The following is a 15,640-nucleotide window of genomic DNA, read 5'->3' as shown; positions in this document are numbered from 1 at the left end:
GTAATGGTGGTTGGGGATTTTAATGCTAAAGTGGGTAAAAATGTTATGGAGGGAGTAGTAGGTAAATTTGGGGTGCCAGGGGTAAATGTAAATGGGGAGCCTTTAATTGAGCTATGTGTTGAAAGAAATTTGGTAATAAGTAATACATATTTTATGAAAAAGAGGATAAATAAATATACAAGGTATGATGTAGCACGTAATGAAAGTAGTTTATTAGATTATGTATTGGTGGATAAAAGGTTGATGGGTAGGCTCCAGGATGTACATGTTTATAGAGGGGCAACTGATATATCGGATCATTATTTAGTTGTAGCTACAGTTAGAGTAAGAGGTAGATGGGAAAAGAGGAAGGTGGCAACAACAAGTAAGAGGGAGGTGAAAGTGTATAAACTAAGGGAGGAGGAAGTTCGGGTGAGATATAAGCGACTATTGGCAGAAAGGTGGGCTAGTGCAAAGATGAGTAGTGGGGGGGTTGAAGAGGGTTGGAATAGTTTTAAAAATGCAGTATTAGAATGTGGGGCAGAAGTTTGTGGTTATAGGAGGGTGGGGGCAGGAGGAAAGAGGAGTGATTGGTGGAATGATGAAGTAAAGGGTGTGATAAAAGAGAAAAAGGTAGCTTATGAGAGGTTTTTACAAAGCAGAAGTGTTATAAGAAGAGCAGAGTATATGGAGAGTAAAAGAAAGGTAAAGAGAGTGGTGAGAGAGTGCAAAAGGAGAGCAGATGATAGAGTGGGAGAGGCACTGTCAAGAAATTTTAATGAAAATAAGAAAAAATTTTGGAGCGAGTTAAACAAGTTAAGAAAGCCTAGGGAAAATATGGATTTGTCAGTTAAAAACAGAGTAGGGGAGTTAGTAGATGGGGAGATGGAGGTATTGGGTAGATGGCGAGAATATTTTGAGGAACTTTTAAATGTTAAGGAAGAAACAGAGGCAGTAATTTCATGCACTGGTCAGGGAGGTATACCATCTTTTAGGAGTGAAGAAGAGCAGAATGTAAGTGTGGGGGAGGTACGTGAGGCATTACGTAAAATGAAAGGGGGTAAAGCAGCTGGAACTGATGGGATCATGTCAGAAATGTTAAAAGCAGGGGGGGATATAGTGTTGGAGTGGTTGGTACTTTTGTTTAATAAATGTATGAAAGAGGGGAAGGTACCTAGGGATTGGCAGAGAGCATGTATAGTCCCTTTATATAAAGGGAAAGGGGACAAAAGAGACTGTAAAAATTACAGAGGAATAAGCTTACTGAGTATACCAGGAAAAGTGTACGGTAGGGTTATAATTGAAAGAATTAGAGGTAAGACAGAATGTAGGATTGCGGATGAGCAAGGAGGTTTTAGAGTGGGTAGGGGATGTGTAGATCAGGTGTTTACATTGAAGCATATATGTGAACAGTATTTAGATAAAGATAGGGAGGTTTTTATTGCATTTATGGATTTAGAAAAGGCATATGATAGAGTGGATAGAGGAGCAATGTGGCAGATGTTGCAAGTATATGGAATAGGTGGTAAGTTATTAAATGCTGTAAAGAGTTTTTATGAGGATAGTGAGGCTCAGGTTAGGGTGTGTAGAAGAGAGGGAGACTACTTCCCGGTAAAAGTAGGTCTTAGACAGGGATGTGTAATGTCACCATGGTTGTTTAATATATTTATAGATGGGGTTGTAAAGGAAGTAAATGCTAGGGTGTTTGGGAGAGGGGTGGGATTAAATTATGGGGAATCAAATTCAAAATGGGAATTGACACAGTTACTTTTTGCTGATGATACTGTGCTTATGGGAGATTCTAAAGAAAAATTGCAAAGGTTAGTGGATGAGTTTGGGAATGTGTGTAAAGGTAGAAAGTTGAAAGTGAACATAGAAAAGAGTAAGGTGATGAGGGTGTCAAATGATTTAGATAAAGAAAAATTGGATATCAAATTGGGGAGGAGGAGTATGGAAGAAGTGAATGTTTTCAGATACTTGGGAGTTGACGTGTCGGCGGATGGATTTATGAAGGATGAGGTTAATCATAGAATTGATGAGGGAAAAAAGGTGAGTGGTGCGTTGAGGTATATGTGGAGTCAAAAAACGTTATCTATGGAGGCAAAGAAGGGAATGTATGAAAGTATAGTAGTACCAACACTCTTATATGGGTGTGAAGCTTGGGTGGTAAATGCAGCAGCAAGGAGACGGTTGGAGGCAGCGGAGATGTCCTGTCTAAGGGCAATGTGTGGTGTAAATATTATGCAAAAAATTCGGAGTGTGGAAATTAGGAGAAGGTGTGGAGTTAATAAAAGTATTAGTCAGAGGGCAGAAGAGGGGTTGTTGAGGTGGTTTGGTCATTTAGAGAGAATGGATCACAGTAGAATGACATGGAAAGCATATAAATCTATAGGGGAAGGAAGGCGGGGTAGGGGTCGTCCTCGAAAGGGTTGGAGAGAGGGGGTAAAGGAGGTTTTGTGGGTAAGGGGCTTGGATTTCCAGCAAGCGTGCGTGAGCGTGTTAGATAGGAGTGAATGGAGACGAATGGTACTTGGGACCTGACGATCTGTTGGAGTGTGAGCAGGGTAATATTTAGTGAAGGGATTCAGGGAAACCGGTTATTTTCATATAGTCGGACTTGAGTCCTGGAAATGGGAAGTACAATGCCTGCACTTTAAAGGAGGGGTTTGGGATATTGGCAGTTTGGAGGGATATGTTGTGTATCTTTATATGTGTATGCTTCTAGACTGTTGTATTCTGAGCACCTCTGCAAAAACAGTGATAATGTGCGAGTGTGGTGAAAGTGTTGAATGATGATGAAAGTATTTTCTTTTTGGGGATTTTCTTTCTTTTTTGGGTCACCCTGCCTCGGTGGGAGACGGCCGACTTGTTGAAAAAAAAAAAAAAAAAAAAATATATATGTATATATATATGTATATATATGTATATATATATGACAATCGGTTGCAATATAAACCCTCATCTAAAACTTTTCCTTGATAGCAGCAACAGAACTCACAGACATAACACAAGACAAAACCTCCTCAGTATCCGATTCAAGTGTGAAACTTCAATGTGCATAAAAGGCCTAAAAATATGGAACTCCCTGCCTGAAGTCTCTAAAGGTCCTCTATCTGCCAATCACTTCAAAGCTAATGATAACCCTTTCAGTGTCGGTCACGTACATGTACGTCTTAACAGCCAGGGTCAGTCATGTACTTATACGCGTAAATTCTAGCGCCTTCAAATCTGGTGGAAGAAAGCTGGTAGGCCTACATATGAAAAATGGGTCTGCATGGTCAGTATGCACAGTATAAAAAAAAATCCTGAAGCACGCAGTGCATAACAAGAATAAAACTTTTTTTAAATTAAAACAGCAACTTTGCAGTGTATTTTCGTATGGTATTTATGGTTGTATTCTTGGTCTCATTTGATAGAATGGAAGATATATTACAGAAATAGAGATGATTTTGATTGGTTTCACAATGAATGTACCTTGAAACTGAGCTCAAAGTAACAGAAATGTTTGATTTTTGCCGATGTGCAGGAGTAAACAAATCATGCCATGCGTCCAATACACATCAACTGGCGAGTCTAATATTCTTTTACAAGTGCACTGATATTATTTATACCATTTTTACAATAATGCAGTAGTCCCCCTAACAGTAAATCTTTTATTTTTTGTGAGAATAAGTATTCAAAATGGAAAGCAAGAGTAATATAAGAGGGGCCTGGAGACGTGACTAGTGAACAGAGAAAATGTTATTTTAATGCCAGGAATGTCTCTTTTAGATGAATGGTTCAAAGAACCGACATGTTGTAAAATTAGACACGTGCAATCCAAGAGTTGCACATGTGTCTAATTTAACAATGTCTGTCTTGTTTATTCTGGACCCTATTTTGAAACTGGGTAGTTGAGAGCGGTAAAAGGGCAGTTTCTTGTACTCAATCGATAGAACAAATGGAGTTCTAGCGAAATAGCTATGATTTTAGTTGACTGGAACATTGGAATTGGCTGAAAATTGGGCTCAAAGTGTGCGAAATCACTGATGCATAAATATTGAGACCGCTAACTTCACGAGAGCATAATTCCGTACGTTTTCCATCAAATTTCATACTTTTGGTATCATTAGGTTTGGGGAATGATTCTCTATCATTCCAAAAGGTTTTTTTTTTTTTTTTTTTTTTTAAAATTTTTCAACCCTGAGAGGGGGTTCAGGATCAGGGGTCTCGACCCTCAAAGGGTTAAAAGGCATCTCATCTCTCTAATGTAATCCAGACAGTAATTTGCTAATCAAACAATGCCTGTCCTCATCTATTTATGTCCCTATTCTTCCTCCAGCCTTCTTTCAACTCCCATATATAATTCGTAACACAAACAGTCCCATTTGAATTGTTTCGTAATTTAAGTAACTTGCTGTAATTTCACTATCTGTATTCAATCATTACATAAAACTGAAGATTAGTAAGTAAGTAAGTTTATTCAGGTATACACAAATACAGTTACATAGAATTATCATACATAGCAGCATATTTGTAGAGAACCTAGGATAACCCAAAAAAGTCAGACAGAGTGACTTATTTCCATTGGGGTCCTTTTACCTTATTATTATAATATAAAGGTTATAATATTTTCTTATTATTCTATAATGAAGATAACATCTTATTATCATACTAAAAAGACTATCTACTACACGAGGGTCATTACAAGGAATAAGGTAAAATTTACACGTATGTTAGCTAAAAAATAGAAAATCATTCCCCTCCCTTTCTGTAGCTACATTCATCAGACACCTTTTGGCACTCTTCTTGAACTGGTTCATGCTATGACTGGCTTTGACACGTGCGGGTAGTCTGTTCCATTCCTTTATTGCTGTACAATAAAAGGTGTTTGAAGCCTGGCCACTGACTGTGGGTACTACAAAGTTGTGCTCCCTCCCCCTAGTACTATGATTGCTTTGGTTCCCAACCTTGACAAAATTGAGAAGATATTCTGGACACTGTTTGTGAGCAGTTTTATAAACATGATTTAGCTTCAGTTGTTTTACTCTGTCTTCAACATTCAGCATATCCAACTGCTGTAATTCATTCTGGCCTACATGTTCTCTTGGTCCCAGCCCCAGGATGAATCTTACAATTTTGTTCTGGGTGATTTGCAGTCTATCCTTCAGTTTTTTTTGTCAAGGCAGAGTACCATGAAGAGCAAGCATAATCCATATGGCATTGTATAAGGGCTAGACATAGGGTCCTGCGAGCCTCAGTAGGTAGACACTGTGCTTGTCTATACAGGAGCTTCAGTCTGGCATTCGCTTTCTTTACTACACTGTTTCCTATCAATTCTCCTGACATGCATGGGTCAAAGGGGATTCCCAGACGTTTTACTGATGAAACCAAACTGATGGGCTCCCCATTACACTGGACATTAAAATTATTTACCCTTCTCAGTTTATGTTTCGTGCCATAGAAAATGGCTTCAGTTTTCCCGAGGTGTAATGATAGTTTGTTGTCTACTAACCATTTGCTGCAGGACTCCAGTTCCAGTGTTAAAACATTAGCTATATCTTGTGGGTCTTTACCTGACACTAACAGAGCACTGTCATCTGCATACAGTAGGAGTTTGCACTTGACACTGATAGGCATGTCATTGACATAACATAAGAATAATAAGGAACTCCACATGCTATCGGCAGGGGTTCTGATTCCATTTTGTTGATTTTGACAATTTGTCTCCTGTTGCTAAGGTAGGACTTAAACCAGTCTACAGAACCTATACCGATAGCTTGAAGTTTCTTACATAATATATTGTGGTTGACAGTATCGAAGGCCTTTTGCAGGTCTAAGGTTACCATACCTATGAGGTTTCCCTTTGACATTTCAGTTCTCAGGTAATCCATCAGATTAATTAGGGATTTGTCGGTTGAGTAAGATCTTCTAAAGCCCGATTGATAGCTATGGAGAATGTTGTTGTAATTTAGGTACTTAACTACTTGAGAGTACACCGCCCTCTCTAGAATTTTGGATATTATACTGAGTATACTAACAGGCCTATAGTTGCTTACATCAGACCTACTATTTTTCTTGAAGATAGGAGTAACTCTGGCTTCCTTGAACCCATCCACTACGGTATTATTGGTGATTGATAGATTTATTATGTGAGCAATAGGGATTGACAGTTCAGAAGCACCATCTTTTAGGAACTTAGACGGGATGTTATCTGGGCCAGTGCTCTTAGTTGGGTTTAACCTGCTTAGTTCTTACTAGTTGACAACTGTTTGGGGTTACCCCTTTATTGGTATAGTATGTTTGAAACTTATCAGAGTCTGTGTTAAAGGCATTTGATGCAGCTGGTAGTTTACTTACTAGTGTTGATGCAACAGATGTGTAGAAGGAATTAAAGCAATTTGCCACCTTAGATGTTTCGTGGCATACCTCGTTATCGATAGTGAGTACTATGTTAGACCTATCTACTGGCTTATGGCTATACCCCAACTGTTTTAGTTGTTGCCAGAGCTTTCTGGGGTTATGCTTATACTCTTCAATTTTTGAGCAATAGTCCTTTGCCTCTGCTCCTTTTATAAGTCTCTGCACTCTGTTCCTCACCATTTGGAATTCATTTAGTGCTGCAATATCCTGTCTGTTTGCTTTAAATCTTTTTAGTAGCTGGTCTCTGAATTTCATATTATCTAATATCTCAGTAGTCATCCAGGGTTCAGTTCTTCGTTTAATCCTGACCTCTTTAACTGGTGCAATATTATCAAGGATGGTAGTGAACATTGTTTTGAATTTTTCCCAGGCATCGTTTACGTCCGTGCAACTTGTTATCTCTGCCCAGTCACAATTGTGTAGCCTATTTACCAGTGTTTCTTTCCTGTAGTTTCTAGTTGACCTCATTTTTATTGTCCTGTGTAGGCCTATCCTATCCCTAGTGATTTTCCTAGTGCAGTAAATGATGAAATGATCACTAAGACCTGTGGTAATGACGCTTGGCTGACTAATGTTCTCAGAGCGGTTACAGAGTATGTGGTCAATTAGGGTGGCTGAGAACTGTGTGATCTGGGTTGGTGTATTAATTAGTTGAGTGTAACTATTTAAACCTAGAATTTGCTTATACCTTTTGCATAGCCAGTTATTTTGCTGCTGAAAACAGATACTGAAGTCTCCCAGTATTATTGTCTCGCAATTGTTTTCAAGTCCGGACAAGACCCTGGAAAAGTCTTCTAAGAACTGGTCCTGGGTAGGAGGGCGGTAACTAGTTCCTACTAAGATGGGTTTGGTCTTGGGAAGCAGCACTTCAAACCATAGAATCTCCAGTTTTTTGTTATTTAAATCAGGTCTTGGGTTGTAAGGTAAGTCATTTGTAATGTAGGCACATACTCCACCACCCTTTCTGTTCCTATCTAACCGTTTTATAGTGTAACCTTCTATTTTGACCTCGTCGTCAGTCACCGTATCATCCAACCAGGATTCAGAGATGGTTATAACTGCCGCACTAATTTTGTTAGCTAGAATCCTAATCTCTGCCAATTTAGGAAGAAGTGATCTTGCGTTGACATGAATAAAGTGAAGGCCTGTTTTCATAAAACAATTATAATCATCAATAGGTAGTAGGTTGGTAGACAGCAACCACCCAGGGAAGTACTACCGTCCTGCCAGATGACTGTGAAACAAAAACCTGTAACTGTTTTGCATGATGGTAGGATTTGCTGGTTTCTTTTTCTGTCTCATAAACACGCTAGATAACAGGGATATCTTGCTACTCCTACTTACACTTTGGTCACACTTCACAGACACGCACATGCATATATATATATACATACATCTAGGTTTTTCTCCTTTTTCTAAATAGCTCTTGTTCTTTTTTATTTCTTCTATTGTCCATGGGGAAGTGGAAAAGAATCTTTCCTCCGTAAGCCATGCGTGTCGTATGAGGCGACTAAAATGCCGGGAGCAATGGGCTAGTAACCCCTTCTCCTGTATACAATTACTAAAAAAGAGAAGAAGAAAAACTTTATAAAACTGGGTTGCTTAAATGTGCGTGGATGTAGTGCGGATGACAAGAAACAGATGATTGCTGATGTTATGAATGAAAAGAAGTTGGATGTCCTGGCCCTAAGCGAAACAAAGCTGAAGGGGGTAGGAGAGTTTCAGTGGGGGGAAATAAATGGGATTAAATCTGGAGTATCTGAGAGAGTTAGAGCAAAGGAAGGGGTAGCAGTAATGTTAAATGATCAGTTATGGAAGGAGAAAAGAGAATATGAATGTGTAAATTCAAGAATTATGTGGATCAAAGTAAAGGTTGGATGCGAGAAGTGGGTCATAATAAGCGTGTATGCACCTGGAGAAGAGAGGAATGCAGAGGAGAGAGAGAGATTTTGGGAGATGTTAAGTGAATGTATAGGAGCCTTTGAACCAAGTGAGAGAGTAATTGTGGTAGGGGACTTGAATGCTAAAGTAGGAGAAACTTTTAGAGAGGGTGTGGTAGGTAAGTTTGGGGTGCCAGGTGTAAATGATAATGGGAGCCCTTTGATTGAACTTTGTATAGAAAGGGGTTTAGTTATAGGTAATACATATTTTAAGAAAAAGAGGATAAATAAGTATACACGATATGATGTAGGGCGAAATGACAGTAGTTTGTTGGATTATGTATTGGTAGATAAAAGACTGTTGAGTAGACTTCAGGATGTACATGTTTATAGAGGGGCCACAGATATATCAGATCACTTTCTAGTTGTAGCTACACTGAGAGTAAAAGGTAGATGGGATACAAGGAGAATAGAAGCATCAGGGAAGAGAGAGGTGAAGGTTTATAAACTAAAAGAGGAGGCAGTTAGGGTAAGATATAAACAGCTATTGGAGGATAGATGGGCTAATGAGAGCATAGGCAATGGGGTCGAAGAGGTATGGGGTAGGTTTAAAAATGTAGTGTTAGAGTGTTCAGCAGAAGTTTGTGGTTACAGGAAAGTGGGTGCAGGAGGGAAGAGGAGCGATTGGTGGAATGATGATGTAAAGAGAGTAGTAAGGGAGAAAAAGTTAGCATATGAGAAGTTTTTACAAAGTAGAAGTGATGCAAGGAGGGAAGAGTATATGGAGAAAAAGAGAGAAGTTAAGAGAGTGGTGAAGCAATGTAAAAAGAGAGCAAATGAGAGAGTGGGTGAGATGTTATCAACAAATTTTGTTGAAAATAAGAAAAAGTTTTGGAGTGAGATTAACAAGTTAAGAAAGCCTAGAGAACAAATGGATTTGTCAGTTAAAAATAGGAGAGGAGAGTTATTAAATGGAGAGTTAGAGGTATTGGGAAGATGGAGGGAATATTTTGAGGAATTGTTAAATGTTGATGAAGATAGGGAAGCTGTGATTTCGTGTATAGGGCAAGGAGGAATAACATCTTGTAGGAGTGAGGAAGAGCCAGTTGTGAGTGTGGGGGAAGTTCGTGAGGCAGTAGGTAAAATGAAAGGGGGTAAGGCAGCCGGGATTGATGGGATAAAGATAGAAATGTTAAAAGCAGGTGGGGATATAGTTTTGGAGTGGTTGGTGCAATTATTTAATAAATGTATGGAAGAGGGTAAGGTACCTAGGGATTGGCAGAGAGCATGCATAGTTCCTTTGTATAAAGGCAAAGGGGATAAAAGAGAGTGCAAAAATTATAGGGGGATAAGTCTGTTGAGTGTACCTGGTAAAGTGTATGGTAGAGTTATAATTGAAAGAATTAAGAGTAAGACGGAGAATAGGATAGCAGATGAACAAGGCGGCTTTAGGAAAGGTAGGGGGTGTGTGGACCAGGTGTTTACAGTGAAACATATAAGTGAACAGTATTTAGATAAGGCTAAAGAGGTCTTTGTGGCATTTATGGATTTGGAAAAGGCGTATGACAGGGTGGATAGGGGGGCAATGTGGCAGATGTTGCAAGTGTATGGTGTAGGAGGTAGGTTACTGAAAGCAGTGAAGAGTTTTTACGAGGATAGTGAGGCTCAAGTTAGAGTATGTAGGAAAGAGGGAAATTTTTTCCCAGTAAAAGTAGGCCTTAGACAGGGATGTGTGATGTCACCGTGGTTGTTTAATATATTTATAGATGGGGTTGTAAGAGAAGTAAATGCGAGGGTCTTGGCAAGAGGCGTGGAGTTAAAAGATAAAGAATCACACACAAAGTGGGAGTTGTCACAGCTGCTCTTTGCTGATGACACTGTGCTCTTGGGAGATTCTGAAGAGAAGTTGCAGAGATTGGTGGATGAATTTGGTAGGGTGTGCAAAAGAAGAAAATTAAAGGTGAATACAGGAAAGAGTAAGGTTATGAGGATAACAAAAAGATTAGGTGATGAAAGATTGAATATCAGATTGGAGGGAGAGAGTATGGAGGAGGTGAACGTATTCAGATATTTGGGAGTGGACGTGTCAGCGGATGGGTCTATGAAAGATGAGGTGAATCATAGAATTGATGAGGGAAAAAGAGTGAGTGGTGCACTTAGGAGTCTGTGGAGACAAAGAACTTTGTCCTTGGAGGCAAAGAGGGGAATGTATGAGAGTATAGTTTTACCAACGCTCTTGTATGGGTGTGAAGCGTGGGTGATGAATGTTGCAGCGAGGAGAAGGCTGGAGGCAGTGGAGATGTCATGTCTGAGGGCAATGTGTGGTGTGAATATAATGCAGAGAATTCGTAGTTTGGAAGTTAGGAGGAGGTGCGGGATTACCAAAACTGTTGTCCAGAGGGCTGAGGAAGGGTTGTTGAGGTGGTTCGGACATGTAGAGAGAATGGAGCGAAACAGAATGACTTCAAGAGTGTATCAGTCTGTAGTGGAAGGAAGGCGGGGTAGGGGTCGGCCTAGGAAGGGTTGGAGAGAGGGGGTAAAGGAGGTTTTGTGTGCGAGGGGCTTGGACTTCCAGCAGGCATGCGTGAGCGTGTTTGATAGGAGTGAATGGAGACAAATGGTTTTTAATACTTGACGTGCTGTTGGAGTGTGAGCAAAGTAACATTTATGAAGGGATTCAGGGAAACCGGCAGGCCGGACTTGAGTCCTGGAGATGGGAAGTACAGTGCCTGCACTCTGAAGGAGGGGTGTTAATGTTGCAGTTTAAAAACTGTAGTGTAAAGCACCCTTCTGGCAAGACAGTGATGGAGTGAATGATGGTGAAAGTTTTTCTTTTTCGGGCCACCCTGCCTTGGTGGGAATCGGCCGGTGTGATAATAAAAAAAAAAAAAAAAAAAAAAAAAAATCATCAATATATGGCAATGGGTCATATGTATTAAAATTAGGTAAATAAATGTCATCATTGCTAAAGGGTAACTGTGCCAAAGTGCATTTGTTACACACAAAGTGAATTCTGGCACCGTTACTATAATTGTACATACATCCATCATGCACCCACCCCTTATACATTTTACATAAGGTGCCTTTTCTATTTTCCATGCATACTTTAGTACAGTGTATGCACCTGTTTGGTAGTGTTTGAGATAATAATGGCTGTATTGTCTCACATTGACCTATGTATGCATTACATATGGAGTTAAGGTTATCATTCCTAGCTACTAGACCGTCATTATCACCGTCATTTATCTGTCTGTTTTGCCTCTGCACAATAGTTTGAGGTCCTGGATTAATTTGGATATCGCCACTTAAGAGCGCTACAATAAGAGCTGTGTGCCACTGTTTTTGTTTGGGTATGCGGTGTTGCCATACCTTGCGGCGACAGTGACATTTACGTTTCTGGTAGGATGGCAACTGTTGGGCTTTTACTATCCAGGGTGCTGTTACTCCAGTCACCTTTTCCAGCCCCCATGACTGATTTCTTTCTTTATGAAATTGAAGGAGAAAGATAAATATTATAATAATGGCAGCCTGTACCCCCCTAATGCCTGCCATTTTCACTCTTCGCTCTTTTACTCATATACAATACCAGTTTAAATATGTACATGCAATAAACGACTCTGTCAATATCTACCTTTCTTGTTGAACATATGATTGTATTTTAACTACACTAGAAGTTCTACACAATGCTAATTCTTAGTAAGTTTATTTAGGTACAGGTGCACTTAAATACAATTATCAAACATTGCATAATTAGTCACCTTCGTCTGTGACTATTTAACTCATGTATCTACATCATCTGTATGCCCAAAGAAGTAATGCATTATTATTATCATTGGAAAGCTATACTGCCCCACAATGATTAAATTAATATGCTAAGACTAGAATTAAGTAATAAGTTTGTTTTAGAATTAATTTGCTTGAAATGGTTTGCATAATAAGTGGCTCTTTTAAAAGTACAATTCAAATTGTATCAGACTGTATTTGTATTAACACAGTAACCAAAAACTGTAAACTCAGTCAGTGTAACTTGTGTGTGTTTCAATGAAATAAATGTTTTTATTTTCTTCTATTTCTTCCTCTTCTTCTTTCATATCCTCCTCCTGTTTCTTTTCTGCTTCTTCCTCTTTTTTTCTCCCAAAAACCTTCTGATAAATGTTTACTAAAGTTACAATATATCTAAGAGGCTTCAGATTCTCCAAGAATGCTATTTGTCTTTTTTTTTTTTAATTCCTACTACACTGAGTAAAGACAGGCACAAATCTTCTCTGATAAACCACAAGGTGTCTCCAACTTACAAAACAATTGGATTCCCAGAGTTTCAGCTTACAAACAGACTCATTCATATATGAAGATCATGAAAACTCAGGTGTTCCTAAGTGAGGAATTCTACTTCACATTACCAGATCAATACTGTGACCAGACTTTACCTGCAGAGCCTCAGAGCCAGGGTTATAGTATGTTAGCTTGGCATTCACTTGTGCTACGAAGCCACGGATGGTCACCTGCGTTGACACCGACTTCAACTCCACTAACTGTACATCCTCAGCTGAAAATTGGTAATAAATTATCAGACAAGAAAATTATGTACTAAACTTTGCAAAAAATGCCTACATTTTATGCATAAAAGATGACTATATTTTCAAATTCTAAACTGGTAATTATTTATTATACAACTTTTTAATGCATTACATAAATGAGGAGTAACTAGTATTAAGAAATTATTAAAATCAATGGAAGCACTAAACCAGTGGGAGTTATATAGCACCTGGAAAACTGAAATTAATCAGCTCTAATGCAAGAGACAGAGGGAATTACTAAGGTAATTAGGGGTTCTTAACCTTTTCACGATTACAGACCCCCAGTGGATTGTCCAATACGTACCCTTACCACCTTCACCACACTGTGGAAATCATCACCACTGTGTTATTATGTACCAGTATTACTTTAAAAGAAGTCAATAGATTGGTTTTACTTTACATATGGACAGTTAGCAGCAGAACAGCTGATAGTTTATTCTAAAAACATTTTTTTAAAACTGTTCAGAGACAGAGTCCCATACCCCCATTATTTGGTTCCCATACCCTTGTTATTTGGTTCCCATACTGCAAATGGGCATGGATATCTCCAGTTAAACCTTGCCTTAGATCAAAATATCTTCACCAGTATCAAAGCATCTCTAACCCCCTCCCCTTGAAAAGTAGTACAGGTTGGCCATCACTAATCCGGCAATCAGTTATCCTGTTCCATCAGTAATCCAGCATTAATTTCAGCTAGCATAATTTCAAATTTCATCATTATACCGACTCAAATCATTATACTGACTCGGAAATTGTGCAGATGGCTGTAAATCCACAGCAGCAAGCCAGTGGAGGAGAAAGCAGTGGTGAAAATTAGGAAGATGTAGCAGAAAGTCTCTCTATTGATAGGTTAATTAAGTGCATTCTAACCTAACCACTCTGTAATTTGGCAAACTCACTAATCCGGCACACTACAGGTCCCAATGATGCTGGATTAGTGATGGCTGACCTGTGCAGTACCATGAAAGAAAACTTAATTTTACAGCTGAAGAAAACTGGTACTCACACACATTACTGTACACATGACAGTGTTATGGGTTTGACAATCAACCTAAACTCACATCCCAGTGATACAATAATTTAAGATGCTGATCGCATCTACTTATAAAATGTACAGTACATAATTTGGGAAGTTGTACACTACTGAGACCCACCTTATTCTTACATCAAGAGCGATGCATGTGTATATAAGATCATCTCTTGGTTATGATAGATGACCACACTGCCAAATGTGTTGCATCTACTAATATTAATTTGTTTGTGGAAATAGCATTTGCAGAGTTACAGAAAACATTAAGAAATAAATGCTGAGAACCTCATTAATATAGTAAAATAATTAAAAGTTAGCAGTTACTGTTCATGTTCTGTGGCTGCCAACAGAATACGTATTTATAGCACAATACACACAGGCTATATTATCTGCATATTCTTCACCTGTACCAGATACACTAGTGAAGCCTGGTCTAATAGTATACCCCTACATATCCAAGCTAATCGGCTCTCAAAGAATTATGAAGTAACAGCCTAATTTAATATAATTTAACATGCACTAATATAATTTGTGAAAAATGTTCCTATTTTGCAATGTTATAATTATAAATTACTGCATTACTGGAGAAACAAAGTAATGATATGTTTACCTTAAGTTAATTAAACTTATGAACTTTAGTAACCAAGGACATTTTATTAAAAAGTAATAGCCAAGTTAGATTAATTTCCACTCATTTTTTTAATAAATTCATTAATACAGTGGGCCCCCGCTTAACGATCACCTCCCAATGCGACCAATTATGTAAGTGTATTTATGTAAGTGCGTTTGTACGTGTATGTTTGGGGGTCTGAAATGGGCTAATCTACTTCACAATATTCCTTATGGGAACAAATTCGGTCAGTACTGGCACCTGAACATACTTCTGGAATGAAAAATATCATTAACCGGGGGTCCACTGTATTAAGTACCAGTAAGCAGCCATAATTAAGGCTTCATTTAGCATTAGTGCAAAATGCTGAGTGTTCACTGGTTCCGAGTATATTAATGTTTTCACTTATTACCGCATGTTACATCCAATGAGGAGCCTTGCAAATACTGGGATCCAACTGAAATTAGTAAATCCCTACTAAAAATTTACATAACAGTAAAAATAGCAAATTTATGAAATATCTTAACATAAAAGGGCTCAACTCAAACTTATTAAAATTACATTAAGAATCAGTCAAATTAAGATTAAAGTTAAGACATTATCCTCACATGTGTAAGCTAAGGCTCGACTTAGTAAGGTGAGAGGGAGACAATATTCTGAAGTATGTGTGAATACATGCGCTTTTCTGTATCTCTAAGAAATTGAGCTAAATGTTTATATTAACGTAATACATATATGACATTTAATGAGCCTCAGGGTGATAATTACTGCATATTATTATTATTAATATGGCATCCTCAAGACTAATAAGACACTCTTAGTGATTTTAATGTGTACCTGCACACCAGCAGTGTGTAAGTTCATTTATGTACAGGAGCAACGTGGCAGATGTTACAAGTATATGGAATAGGAGGTAAGTTACTAAATGCTGTAAAGAGTTTTTATGAGGATAGTGAGGCTCAGGTTAGGGTGTGTAGAAGAGAGGGAGAATACTTCCCGGTAAAAGTAAGTCACAGACAGGGAAGTGTAATGTCACCATGGTTGTTCAATAAATTTATAGATGGGGTTGTAAAAGAAGTAAATGCTAGGGTGTTTGGGAGAGGGGTGGGATTAAATTATGGGGGATCAAATACAAAATGGGAATTTTTGCTGATGATACTGT

General features: G+C 38.5%; 1 protein-coding gene across 4 annotated transcripts in view; it reads right to left on the bottom strand.

Annotated features, from left to right (window-relative positions):
• Positions 1-15,640, bottom strand: part of LOC128698666 (von Willebrand factor A domain-containing protein 5A) — a 267,556-nt gene that overhangs the window by 232,468 nt on the left and 19,448 nt on the right. For all 4 annotated transcript variants that reach the window (XM_070104010.1, XM_070104012.1, XM_070104009.1 and 1 more), the window contains exon 3: positions 12,689-12,807. In XM_070104010.1, the coding sequence (XP_069960111.1) occupies positions 12,689-12,807 (119 nt within the window). The remainder of the gene's footprint in view (positions 1-12,688; positions 12,808-15,640) is intronic.

This window comes from Cherax quadricarinatus, chromosome 88, assembly GCF_038502225.1.
Source record: "Cherax quadricarinatus isolate ZL_2023a chromosome 88, ASM3850222v1, whole genome shotgun sequence".
In the NCBI taxonomy this organism is placed as follows: Eukaryota; Metazoa; Arthropoda; class Malacostraca; order Decapoda; family Parastacidae; genus Cherax; species Cherax quadricarinatus.
Note: the sequence above shows the minus strand (reverse complement) of the source record. Positions and strands in the feature narration are given on the sequence as shown.